This window comes from Nanorana parkeri, unplaced genomic scaffold (genome assembly GCF_000935625.1).
Source record: "Nanorana parkeri isolate BGI_ZX_2015 unplaced genomic scaffold, ASM93562v1 scaffold523, whole genome shotgun sequence".
Taxonomy (NCBI): domain Eukaryota; kingdom Metazoa; phylum Chordata; class Amphibia; order Anura; family Dicroglossidae; genus Nanorana; species Nanorana parkeri.
Genome location: NW_017306791.1, coordinates 721649 through 734654, shown reverse-complemented (window position 1 = coordinate 734654; position 13006 = coordinate 721649). Strand labels below are relative to the sequence as shown.

Here is a 13006-nt window from a genome sequence, read left to right as displayed (position 1 = left end):
ATCTTGCTGCAAGACGAGTTAGAAACTGAACCGTCAAACATTCAGGGGCACAAGCCCGTTCAAAAGTGAATAGTTCATTTGGGCACCTGAATACACCATGGCCATTAACATTCCAGCTTCTTCTGTGATAACCGTCAACGAGATGAGCACAGAGGGACAGTTTATCCTCAACAAAACAACAACCAATTATTCCATTGAAGCTGCACTGTCTGATGGACCATCATCTGCTGAAGAGGACACAGAAACAGGAAAGAGCTTGTCCTAGGTTCCTTGAGACTGGTTCAGGATATCCCAGGAAAATGGAGAGGGCAGTAAAGACGAAGCAAGACGCACTGACAGAGGATCCAGACACCAGCCACATTTCCAGCTACTGACAAACTCCTCTCTCTGAAGACCTTCAGTGACTAAAAAATATCTGGTATAATGTTACATACAGAGGGAGGCCACAGCTCTGCAAACACACAGCAACAATTTGTTACCCGCCAGTCTCGTTTCTAAGCCAGCAGAATGAAAAATCAAGAACAACCAAATTCGTAACCATGTTTTCAAGGTAATGAATGTGTTTAAATGGTCACATACCATGGAAGACAGACTGGGAAGTGTTACTCGTACATTGAGTAGGTCCAGAGGAAATGCTGTATACATATACTGGTTTCATCTACATATTAAGATTCATTTTTATCTATGTAAAACCATGTGATCACATTTACTGATGTCCTTTCTATATTCTCTAAGGAGTCCCAGGCAGTGGGCCCTCAGCCAGAACTCTACTTTAGTTTTAAAGAGGAACTTTGAGGAACTTTGCCCTTATCTTTGAAAATGACACACACACACCTTTAGAGTTGCTTAGTAATGACAATCTGCAAACACATACTTCTAGATAATTTGCTTGCGTACCTGATTTCTCTTTTCCTCCCCTTTCTTCTCACATTTTTACTAAGAGCAGATTAATATACATCTCCCTTTACTTCCTGGAACTCGGGCACATGTGACCATGCACATTAGGGCTGAAACAACTAATCGACATAATCGATGATTGAAAAAGTTGTCAACTTTTTCAATCATCGATTAATCGGTTTACAATAATTTGGCCCTGTTCACAGCTCCACACACGCTGCTCGCCGCACCTCCTCCACACCTCACGCTCGCCTCTGCCAGACCCGCCCACCCGCATCCACATGCAGCACCTCCTCCCCGCCCATAGACAGGCCCGATCTCAGAAGCAAGTTGCTGGAAGACTGCTCATCTAACTAATCGATTTTGAAAATAATCATTAGCTGCTGCTCTAATGCACATCCACTCAGGGGAGGAAAATGCCTTTCCCTGACATCTTGTGAGATTACAGATGAGATTTCCCAGCAATGCTCTGCTGATGTAACCTTCCCAGGATGCAACACTTGGGCACATTACATCACTAAGGCCCAAGAGGACCAGGGAGTGGAAACCAGTAATTACAAGTAAAAGCAAATATGTTTAACTAATGAATGTAGATGATTTCCTATCAGCATGCAGAGGGTATTTTTAGTGAAAGGGGGTAACAGTACCCTTAATATAGAGTGGGAAGCGTTATAACCTCTTATGTAGTAGAAGAAAAACTTGTGTCCCCGTTTCAGAGATCCACCCTGTGGCGCAACAGGGGGGAAGGAACATTTCCTTAGGCAAAATGTTGTTTTCAATAGTCACTATGAATGTACACATTTGATAGTTACTGACGCAACATATTGTGCGAGCCCTAAAGTCAGATCTGAAGATTTTTACCAAGGCAGGGGCAAAATAACAGGTAACAAAATAACAGGTCAATAGCTAAAATGCTGCAAAATGAGGAATTCTGGTTACAAAAGGATTGTGCTCTTTGCCATAGTATGTGCACACTGCAGAACCTAAAATGAATGCATGTATGCTTTCTAGCAATCGGCATTCATCATCTTGATAAACGGCAAATTAAAGAAAGAGAAGACACGGCGTTTGTGCTGGGGACATGCAGGCACAGAGCATCAGATTGCTTTTCCTGGAATGTGGGCTGTCGCAGGGAAGGATTAAGCAGCTGTTGTGTGCTAGTCAGCTGCTCAGCCACGTGAGGTAAGGCAAAGGGTGAATCACCCAACGCAATCATTGCACCACATATTCACATTGTAAATGTTAACATGGAAATACCACCATTCTCAGTTTACAATCTTGATAAAAGGTTGTGCTTCAGAATTACTTAATGAGGATGAATTTTAGTGACAGCAAGTCATGTACGTGTGTGTCAGGGTTGAAAGAACACTGCTTCAGAAAAAGAGATCACTTGTAAAGGGGAGAAGACAAGATAATGATGGACGCATACAAGTCTTTCCAACGTTATATAAACCGTGCTGGGGGAAATCAGTGCGGAGCAAAGAGAATTGGGCTTTGCAGCCTCACAGTAAAATGAACCATAGATCTGTACGACTTACACAGAGCATGCATCTCAATGTCTGCAAACAACCCACTGACGGAATCACATGACAGCGCTTGGCTAAAGGTTTGTACTATAAATAGCCTGAACAGTTTCAAGTTTAAAGCGGAAGATCAGCAATCTGGAGCTGATGTAAAACCACCGAAATGCTTTCCTCAATAGCAGAATTTTGCACGTAATGAAGAGCAAATGCAAAGAGGAGGGTGTTGGGTTACTGTTATCCAACATGACAAACATTAAATCACTTTATGCCCCAGGCACACAGGATTCAAAATATACACTTCCAGGTGCGTTTGGAGGGCATTTAAAACCGCATCGGAAAGCATATAATGTTTACCATGGCTAGATGCACACCTAAATGTTCCGCAGCGCTAGGTGCATTCAGTCTAGCTATGTTTAGGCCTCATTCACACCAGACAGTGCGTTCCAGTCAGAACGCACTGCATCACATTGCGGCCGGCTATGTTGTGGGGCAGGACGGTCAATTGAAGTGAATGGCACTGTAGCCACGCCCTCCGGCCACAAAGGGATCGCAAGGCACATTATGCCTGCTGTCCGGTCCAAACAAAATAGTGGTTGCAGCATTTTTTTTGTGTCTTGCGATCCCGTTGCGGCCGGAGGGCGTGTCTACGGTGCCATTCACTTCAATGGACCTCCACGCCCCACAACATAGTGAGCCGGCCGCAATGCAGTACAGAACATACTGTGTCTGGTGTGAATGAGGCCTTATACAAACAGGAATTTCTGCATCCTAGGACCATGTAGCCTGGTGCTGTGTAGCTAAACGCATGTAAATGCAGTTAAATGCGGAAATATCTAAATACAGGAGAAATTACCCTGGAATTATAAACAACCTTTATGTTTCGCAGATCACTTTTTCCTGACTTTGGGGCCCTAAATGTATTACTAAAGGGAGAACTATGGGAGAGTGAAATACACTAATCCCCATAATTGAAGCCGACGTGCGTTCGAGAACTGAGTTCAAAAACCGCTGATCACTCAGATTCAGATCTTCTACCTACAGAGAGCACAGGTGACTGTCAGTCACTGCTATCTACAGGCATTTTCCACTCCCCCTCTGTTCCTCCAGCGCTAACTGGAGGAACGGATGGGGAAGGGGGCGGGCGCAGCTGGCTCTGGCTTTAGAGAGGCGGAGCCAGCTGTCAATCAGGTAGTGGGGTGGATCCTGACAAATATGGTCAGGATCTTTGCACTGTCAGCATATAGTGGGCAATAGCCTGCTATATGCTAAGTTTTGGGTCACAGGAGGAGAAAAAATGTCCTCCTGTGACCCAAAGGAGAACCAGTGCCAAAAAAAGGTTTGGCCATAGTTCTCTTACGCACCAGCTAAAAGGACCAGATAAAAAAAAAAAAGCACAACATAACGGAAATGTTCCATGATATCTAAATTGCAGTTTGCTGGCATTGTTGAATAGCCATAGATGCGCAGTTATCTGGAGGAGAGCAATACAAATATTTTCCCATTCTCTCCTGCATCAGAAAAGCACTGCAAACGTCTGGCTGATTTGCACTCTGTCAGTAGTCGGTTCCCCTTTCTTGATAGAAAATTATAGATTAGCATCCACTTGAGCTAAATGCCTATTACACTTCTCCAATGCGTTGCCCACGTAACACCACAATGAGGCAATGATAATAAGGCAACCCAGCTGTGACTACCATGCTTTGTGGTGCGTTGCATCAGAAAAAAGATGCTGCATGTGCTTTTCTTGTCCATTCTAGTGCGTTAGCGGCTAATCAAAAACAATGAGCTGCTTTAATGCAATGCACGTTAGCTCACACGATAACGCAACACACAAGTACAACAAAGCAATAATGACCCCCAAGACTTCTATATTCTAGAAAAACTCTTCATGTGAAAACAAGCACTAGTCAGTTGGAAGAGTCTGTCATTGCCTCTAGGAAAGCCCTGTACAGCCTGACCGTTCCCAACCAACTTTCAAATCAGGAACATCTCTGGTCACAACCCGTCTGTGTGGTCAACCTTCGTCCCTGTGCACATCATAGAGTATCGTGAACATGTACAAAAGGGTGCACTTCGGCACGCGTTGAACAAACACACAATGCACTTGTGGTGCTATTACTAGTTAAAAATGGCACCCAAGACACAGCCAAGCAAATGTGGCGTTTCACACATTCACAAGTAGGAAAAAAAAGGGCGCACATATTGCAAAATTTGCTAAGTGCACTACTTTCCCATGTTTGGCATGCGTCCAGGAACCCACTGAAATCAATGGCGAAGTGCGCCAAAAGCAGGAAACAACCGCCTGCGAGTGCCGTCAACTCAACGTGCGTACCCACGTCGCCATGTTCCACATAGGGGATTAGTGCTAGTGAACAGACATTTGTGGTTTCCTTCTGGCATCAGTTTATGAAGGACTTTTCATACTCAAAAGGGATCTTAAATGCCAATCCATTAAAGCTGTCATGCGTATGACCAACATAAAACAAGCTGACCATTTCTCAGGGCCCATTCACATCTTTGGATGCGTTAACTCGGTTTTTAGTATGAATGGCAATACATATATACCTGTGTGTTACCCAAGTGGTGATGCACATTAAAATGAACATATTGCTTACATTGGTGTCCTGCACTGCTTACAGCACTCTATATTTTCTTGATGTACATGCTACATTTTCTTTTTTCATCCACTTCCAGTTTTATTTCAAGCATTACACTTAAGAACAAATGGAAGACAGAAAATTCTTACAGCAAGGTAGGATAGGTCATTAGAGCAGTAAATGTAGATTGAGTCAAAGATTATAAAGGATAAGCATTTTTATAGCTTAACTAAACCTACTGATTTTGTTTTCCAAAAATACCTCAACATTTCATTTATATTCTGCCTACTAGCACATGCGCAGTGTATGGATACTTTTGTCCCCCATGGTCCCTGTGTGTGTGTTGTAGAGTAGCCACCGCTCCCAGCTCGCTCCTGTGATGGACTACTACTGTCTAGTAACTAAACATGACATTGTAGTCCATCACAGGAGCGAGCTTGGAGCGGTGACTACTTTACAACGCACACAGGGACCATGGGGAACAAAAGGTAAAGCAATGTCCTGGTTAAGGTGGAAAGCAGAGACCACCTGAGGGAGAATGGAGGCATTAGGCCTCAGTACAACTATATCCTTTTGGGTGACTAGAAAAAGGCTCCCTGCACGTCAACGACGTCAATTGAGAAACTCTTCTTTTGACAGTTTAGGGTGTCCTAAATCAGTGGTCCCCAACCCCCGGGCCGCGGACCGGTACCGGTCCGTGGATCAAATGGTACCGGGCCACCCAAGGAACATTAAATTATTTTCATTTTATTTACTGTGGTGTATTTCTCTCGGGTTTGTCCAACTTTCCAGGACGAGAGGTTAACCGGGAGCTGAGAGACGTCACCTAAAGCCGCACCAACACCGCGCCGCGCATGCGCAAAATATCGTGATATCGGGGCGGTTTTAGGTGACGTCTGGAGCTGAGCGGCTGCAAGCGGCAGTGGCGTTGTAGCTTTGGTAAAGAGAAAGTGTGTATCGCTCTTCTCTCTGTTCACCGGTACTTTCTCATGTTTAACAGTGCTTGGTGTACGTGTGTATATTGTGTTTGCTCAAATTTAACCCACAAATTAGCAAAAATAGTACGAAACAGACGTCGTTAGAAAGTTTCCTTGGGAAAAAGAAAAGGCCCAGTGAAGAGACAGAAGAAGGGCCTTCAACATCAAAGAAACATGTAACTTTTAACAGACAATACCATGAGTCCTACTTGAAATATGGATTTATCGGGACAGGTGATTCCCACACACCAGTGAGTTAAAATGTTAAATCACTTTATATTCATATTTTGGTGTAACTGTATTTTATTTTGAAGGCATGTTTAAATAAAATAAAATTAAAATTATTAAATCAAAACAATCTAAAATATAAACAATCAACGTCCCCCCCCTCAGCAGGCCACGGTAAAATTATCAAACGTTGACCGGTCCGCGGCGATAAAAAGGTTGGGGAGCACTGCTCTAAATGGTACAAAAGGAGGACCCTGATGCTAACAGAGAAGGGGATAGGGAGCAACGCATGGGACTAGCAAAGATGGTGTCCTCAGAGGGGGTAGAACCCTCACCAGAAAAGTTATCAGGTTGTGTGGCCCCCACAACCTCCCTCCACCTAGGCGCCTTCATGTCTATGATGTGCCATGTGCCCCCCAGTAAACTCATGAGCAGGGTAAGAGGGTGCCCTGTGTTCAGACACTTGCAAGCAGGAGGTGACCCAGGCTTTAGCAGTGCAGCTCCCCCTTTCCTCGCAGCAGCAGGAGTGTGTGTTCAGCCAAAGTCAAGGAGAGAGAAATTAGCAATACGGTACCCGGGAGGGAAATAGCATGGGTGCCATCCATGGTACCTAGGCCTCAACTGAAACAAATTAGCATCAATTAAGTTTTTTTAATGCTGAACTGCTAAAAGTGCGATCCCAGAGTCACATTGTAGATACACATTAAACATTTAACCCTACCGCATGGGCACCTGGGAGGCATGGCTAAGGCTTACCCGAGAGGTTGCTGGCCCTTACCATGAAATACAGGAGCGGTCAGGGGAGATGACGATTCAAGCTCCGCCCTCTAGGTGGGCATACCCCCTAGGGGGGTTGTCAGGGTTCCACCTAGATGGACCATGGCTCTGGACCTGTAGAGCACCTTGCAGCTAACCACACAAGTGTCAAGGAGGTTCACTGAATAAGCACTAGAGCTGCAGCTAACGATTATTTTCAAAATCGATTAGTTAGCCGATTATTGAGTTCGACTAATCGGTTAAAAAAATAAAATACATTTTAAAAACGGCTCCAGTGATGGGACTACTAGTTTGTATTGAGATTGTAGTCCATCAAAGGAGCAAGCTTGGAGCGGTGGAAGTAAAAAAGAAAAAAAAAAAGTGTGGTGTACAATGTAGTGAAATGAAAAGTGTAAAATTATATAGCAATGAATGGCACCGACTATAGAGGACTACAAAACCCAGCAATAGTACATTATACAGCACAATACAGAATACCACCAGCTATATTGGAGTACAACAAATCCCACCAATAGTACATTATACAGCGCAATGCAGAATACCACCAGCTATATAGGAATACAACAAATCCCAGCAATACATTCTAGCTGGTGGTATTCTGCATTGCGCTGTATAATGTACTATTGCTGGGTTTTGTAGTCCTCTATAGCTAGCGGTATTCTGCATTGCACCACTGTATAATGTACTATTGGTGGGATTTGTTGTACTCTATAGCTGGTGGTATTCCGCTGTATAATGTACTATTGCTCGGATTTGTAGTCCTTTATACAGCGCAATGCAGAATACCACCAGCTATAGAGGGATACAACAAATCTCAGCTATAGTACATTATACATAGAGTGTATAATGTACCATTGCTCTGTATAATATACCGCACAATGTACCATCAGCTGTAGAGGAATACAAATTCCAGCAATACATTATAGAGCACCATGTGGGGGGGGAGTGCAGGCTTACCTGAGCAGTCTTCCAGCAACTTGCTTCTGAGATAGGGTCTATCTACCGGCGATTGTCATCCCCCCACACCTGCTCCTCCTTACTTCTTCTTCCCGTGTCCCTGTGCCGATCCTGGATGTGGGAGGGCTGTGAGCGTGAGGCGGGGAGGAGGTGCGGTGTGTGGATGCGGGCAGGTCTGGCAGCGGCGAGCGTGAGGTGGGGAGGAGGTACCGCGCGCAACGTGTGTGGAGCCGTGAACAGGGCCAACTAACCAGAAGCCGATTAATCGATGATTGAAAAAGTTGACAACTTTTTCAATCATCGATTCTAATCGATTATGTTGATTAGTTGTTGTAGCCCTAATAAGCACATTACAAGCCAGCCCCGCGCAGCTTCCTTCTAGCGGGGTCCAGATATGGTCCACCAACACCCTGCAGAGAAAACCAATTTGGATCGCTGCTGGAAATGCTGCAGTGGCTTGTAGCTGCATGTAGGAAACTTTCTAAAAAAAAAAAGAGTCATGTAGTGAAAATTGTAGGGGAAAAAAAAATAGCACAAAAGAGTAAAAAAACTAAGGCAGTCTGGGAGTGGGAAGGATTATGCAGGGCTGACCTGTAGATCTGACTGATTTGCCACTTTCTAATTACCAGAAGGTAGCTGCATAACCCAGTGATGTAAGAATGAATTCCATGTCCCGTGATATATAATCAAGAAAGCCTACCAAAGCATTTGCAGCACCACGCATTACCCCCTGGTGAGGAATTTATCCTACAGGAAGGTAACGAGCCAAATATAAGAACTTAAAACATTCAGCAAAGTCAGAACTACCTTAGAAGAAAATAAAAAGAAGGTAGGCTTCAAATCATGGAATGGCCAGCAGATTCTCCAACTTTGAAACCACATGGAGCAGGTTTGGGATAAAATAGACAGAAGGGTAATAGAAAAGCAACGTGCAAGAGCAACACATTTGTGGGAACGTTATAAAAGAGTAAGGGGAAAAAAACGTATTGAATATTTAATTTTATTTGTAGAAAGGGCAGCATGTGAAGAAAACATCCCACTGCCTGTGCCTTTGATTATCACACTCAGAGCTGCTAGTGGCTGAAGAATCCTCAGCATCTGACCCCTGCACCACTACAGGAGATAGTAGTGATGTAACGGCTGGCAGACCAGACCACAAAGCTCAGTAGAGGATCAGGCATCCGACATTCCGGAAGTGTTGGGAGATAAAAACTCTTCATCCATAGTAGCTCTTCAAGACAGCAAACAGGTAAGTATTAGGCCAGGTAGGTGAAAACACCTGAACAATCTGATTGGATGCAGGCATTATTCAGGTATTTTGAGAGCCAGCGGAGCCGACTAGCAAGATACTGAAGCTTGGCCCAGTGGGAGATATTTTTTTTTAGTGCAATTGTGCGTGATTGCACAGGCATATCGCGGCAGGAAACCGTGCGATCTGCCTGACGCGACTAGGGTGGTGTGCGATTCCGTATACGCGTGGTTTCGTGTACTATTGCCCTAGTGTAAACCTAGCCTTACCCTTAGTAACCATGACATGGCTGTCAGGGGTTATTTTTGCGGAAACTATAAATTCAATTCAATTGTGTATCTTGCATTTTTTTTTTTCTTTGTCTCCATAATGTAAAGTTAACTTCACACAAACATCACAACAAAAGCTCTACCTTTGTCTAAGGTCCTCATAGAATTATTAAAAAGTCAGGGTATTGGTATCTTCTTTCAAGGGTAAGATAGTCCCAAAATACTAAAGGAAACATAAGAGGCTGACAATCAGAAAGCAGTATTCACTGCACATGGCTAGTACAATATCAGGACTGAACTCCAGCAGGTGGTGCACGGCAGCACTTCTCTCCAAGTTAAAGTACTACAAGTCCAAAAAGTGATCAAATCTTTAAACTTTTATTGCAGCATGTCAGATAAAAAGTACACTAATTGCACTTGGAGAGGTTGCAAACTGTCAGAAAGCACACTTACTTCATCAGAAGCTGAAAGCAGACACTGAACTGCAGCCTGTTTCTTCATTTCTTCCATCGAGAGATCTGAACTCTTTTTCTTGCCTTTTCCCCACTTCTTACAAGCTCCCTTTTCCCAGCCCAAAAAGATGTCATTTTCCTGAAAAATAAACAGACAATGTGTACAGTCTTGTATGCAGCATTCACCATGAAAGTGAAACTTTCCAAGTATATCAGAATTCTCTAGGATATTAGTCTAATTTGTTCAGAACCTAGCAGTTCACAAACACTAGAAGATCGGGACACACTTCAATCCCGCAACTCCATGTGGATCACTTAAAACCAAGGTTCATCCTTAGAGCATTTTACTAGGTATGTCCCCATACCAATACTAGTATCGGTATTGGGGCCGATACCAGGCATTTTCACAAGTACTTGTACACGTGGAATTGCCCCGATTCTTCAGGCCGATACCGGCCCTTTACATTTTTAAACAGCAGCGGCTGCTGAATTCCCGCGCTTGTCGGGAACTCGGCAGCCTGCTCCGAGGGTCTATACCTCCTGCTTCTCCTTCCCGGCACAGCAATGGACAGTCCCACACACAGCCACCCATCCAATCAACTTAGAGCCCTGCAGAGATCCACATGCCTCCCAGGTGAGATTGCAGCCTTCTGCTGTGGTCTGGGACTCAGGTACTGCGCTGCTGTGGTCGGGGACCCAGGTACTGCGCTGCTGGTCTGCGGACATCAGTATTTAGCCCTGGTGAGAAACTGCCCTAAAATCATTAGTCTGTGTTGCTTTACAAAAAAATGTCACATGTCCCTTTAGGAAAAAGTATTGGTAATTGGTATTGGCAAGTACCTGAGGGCAAGTACTTGTCCTTGGACTTAAAAAAGTGGTATCGGGACATCCCTACATTTTACTGATGTGCAGCATACCAATCTTGCTTACCGCCTAAAAGTTATAGGTTACTACCTCAGACAGAAGGCTGCTATCTGAATTTTGAGGTATGCAACAACTGATTTACCCATACTTCAAACAGTTACATTCACAGCATGCGTCTGGCAATAACTAACAGTTGCTATTGTGTTTATGTCAGCTCTTTTTTAAATGTTATTATCACTTGTAAACTAGATGAGCAGGACTGTCTGTCCTAACAAAGCCCTTTAGACGACTTTGTATGTTAATGAGGAGATGCTCAGTCTTTCTATTAGGACGGTCAGAGTTTACTATTAGGCCTGGTTCACACCTGGGCGTTTTACAGCGCGTTCCTAGGCTCTGTAAAACGTTCAACATGTTACAGCGCTTAGGAACGCGCTGCAAAACGCCCAAAGAAGTACAGGAGCTTCTTTACCGCGATAAAAACGCGCGGCGCCGAACGCGCATATTTCGATACGCCTAGGTGTGAACCCAGCCTTACTGTACTCGATAGAGGAGTATGCAAAGGCCAGCTAAATGAAGATATCTAAAAGTTAAGCTGTGTGAAAAGGGACACAAACATATATAGAGGGGGTTTTCTCAAATCTTGGCTGCGAAAGAAGAAATACACTTTAAGGCGATTGTGGCCGATCAGTACACTATTGCATCACCACAGTTGAGTACTGTCTGCAATACTTTTTTCTTAAATATTTGCACTAACAGTTATTTTCTTGACAATCTTTTAGAGCCTTTCCTTAATATGTTTGAAATCCCCTTAAAGTTGGCTATACAGGTTTCTATTTTCTTCATTCAAGCTGCCGGCTGAACAAAGAAAATAGAACAGATTCATCCATTAGTGTTTACGAGCGTTAATCAAGGAATCTCGCGCTGTCAGAATACCCAAACAAAGTGAGAAGCTCATTGAATGCTCACTCTGCTCGGCCAAACATTTTCTGACATGCTCCTTGGATCACCTGATCGAGGCATGCCGGTCAGAAACGTGCCGACAGCAGGCACCCATCATCATGAACCGGCTGAAATTCGAACTGTGTATACCCGGCTTAAGAAGCATGAATGATGATGGTCTTTGGACTAGAAATAATTCTGCTGGACACAAGTCACTATCAAAGTTTTATTAAGATTCTCACCTCTGCGACACCTGGCTGATGAACCAGCCAAAAATTCAAGTCGAGAGTGGCCTTGCCAGCACCCCTTTGCTAGACAAAAGTTGATTCAGTCAATGTTTGTCAAAGGAGGCAATTCCCAAACGGTGTCTGCATCCGATCAGAGCATGGAGAGAGAACTGTTTTTCTTTCAGCCTTACCGGAGTCTGCATGGCTTTTCCCAGAGATTGTTGCCTTGCAGCTTTCTTAGTAACATTTTGCTTAAGGGCCGGTTCACACCATCTACGTTCGGGCCGCACTGCCCGATTTTTCCAGCACAGTCCAAATGCAAGACAATTTGCCTCGTCATGAATGGGCTCAGTTCACACTACTGCGTTCTGGTGGTGCGAGCTTTAAAAAAGTATGGCATGCAGTACTTTTTGTGAGAGCACCGCAGTGAGATGCGGTACCTCACCTCACTGCAGTGCCCATAGAACTGAATAAACTTTCACTTGTGACATTTCAATAAAGATCTAACAAAAAGAAAAGGGAAGGAGCGCGATGCTGCTCGATCTAGCACGTTGGCGATGTCCGGGGATCTGCACACCAGCAGCCATGTGGTTGAGTGTGGGTGCTGGCATGGAGGTACCCCCGACCTTTGTATATCAGCACTGCTGGGACCTTAGAAAAAATAGGGGAGATCCGGAAAGCCTGTACTGGAAATGTAACTGTTAATGCAAAAAAAAAAAAAATGTATTGCAGACAGTTCTCAACTGTGTTGTTGTAACCTAACTTTCTTAAACCAGAAACGAAGATGGCTCAATCCTTGAGTGTAAAGCATAGAAGGCTTTACTTCTGCTTTAAGGCAAAGAGCAGCGGAACTTCATTGCATTAAAATAAAAACAAAATCATCATCATCATGTAACCCCTGAGAAGTAAGACTGACTTTTCGAACAGTTCAAGGGTAGAGATTTAGATTACTTCCAATGTGAATTTGTGACTGCCGCTAAGATACAGGCTATAGTTTAACCCTTCGGCAATACCCATTACATTCCCGGGTCAGTTTTGGAAATAATATGC

At 44.0% G+C, this 13006-nt stretch overlaps 1 protein-coding gene across 1 annotated transcript in view; it reads right to left on the bottom strand.

Moving 5' to 3' along the window:
- KIAA0232 (KIAA0232 ortholog) overlaps positions 1–13006 on the bottom strand; it is a 41937-nt gene that overhangs the window by 19942 nt on the left and 8989 nt on the right. Inside the window, exon 3 of the mRNA XM_018561430.1 lies at positions 9928–10065. Coding sequence (XP_018416932.1) covers positions 9928–10065 — 138 coding nt within the window. The remainder of the gene's footprint in view (positions 1–9927; positions 10066–13006) is intronic.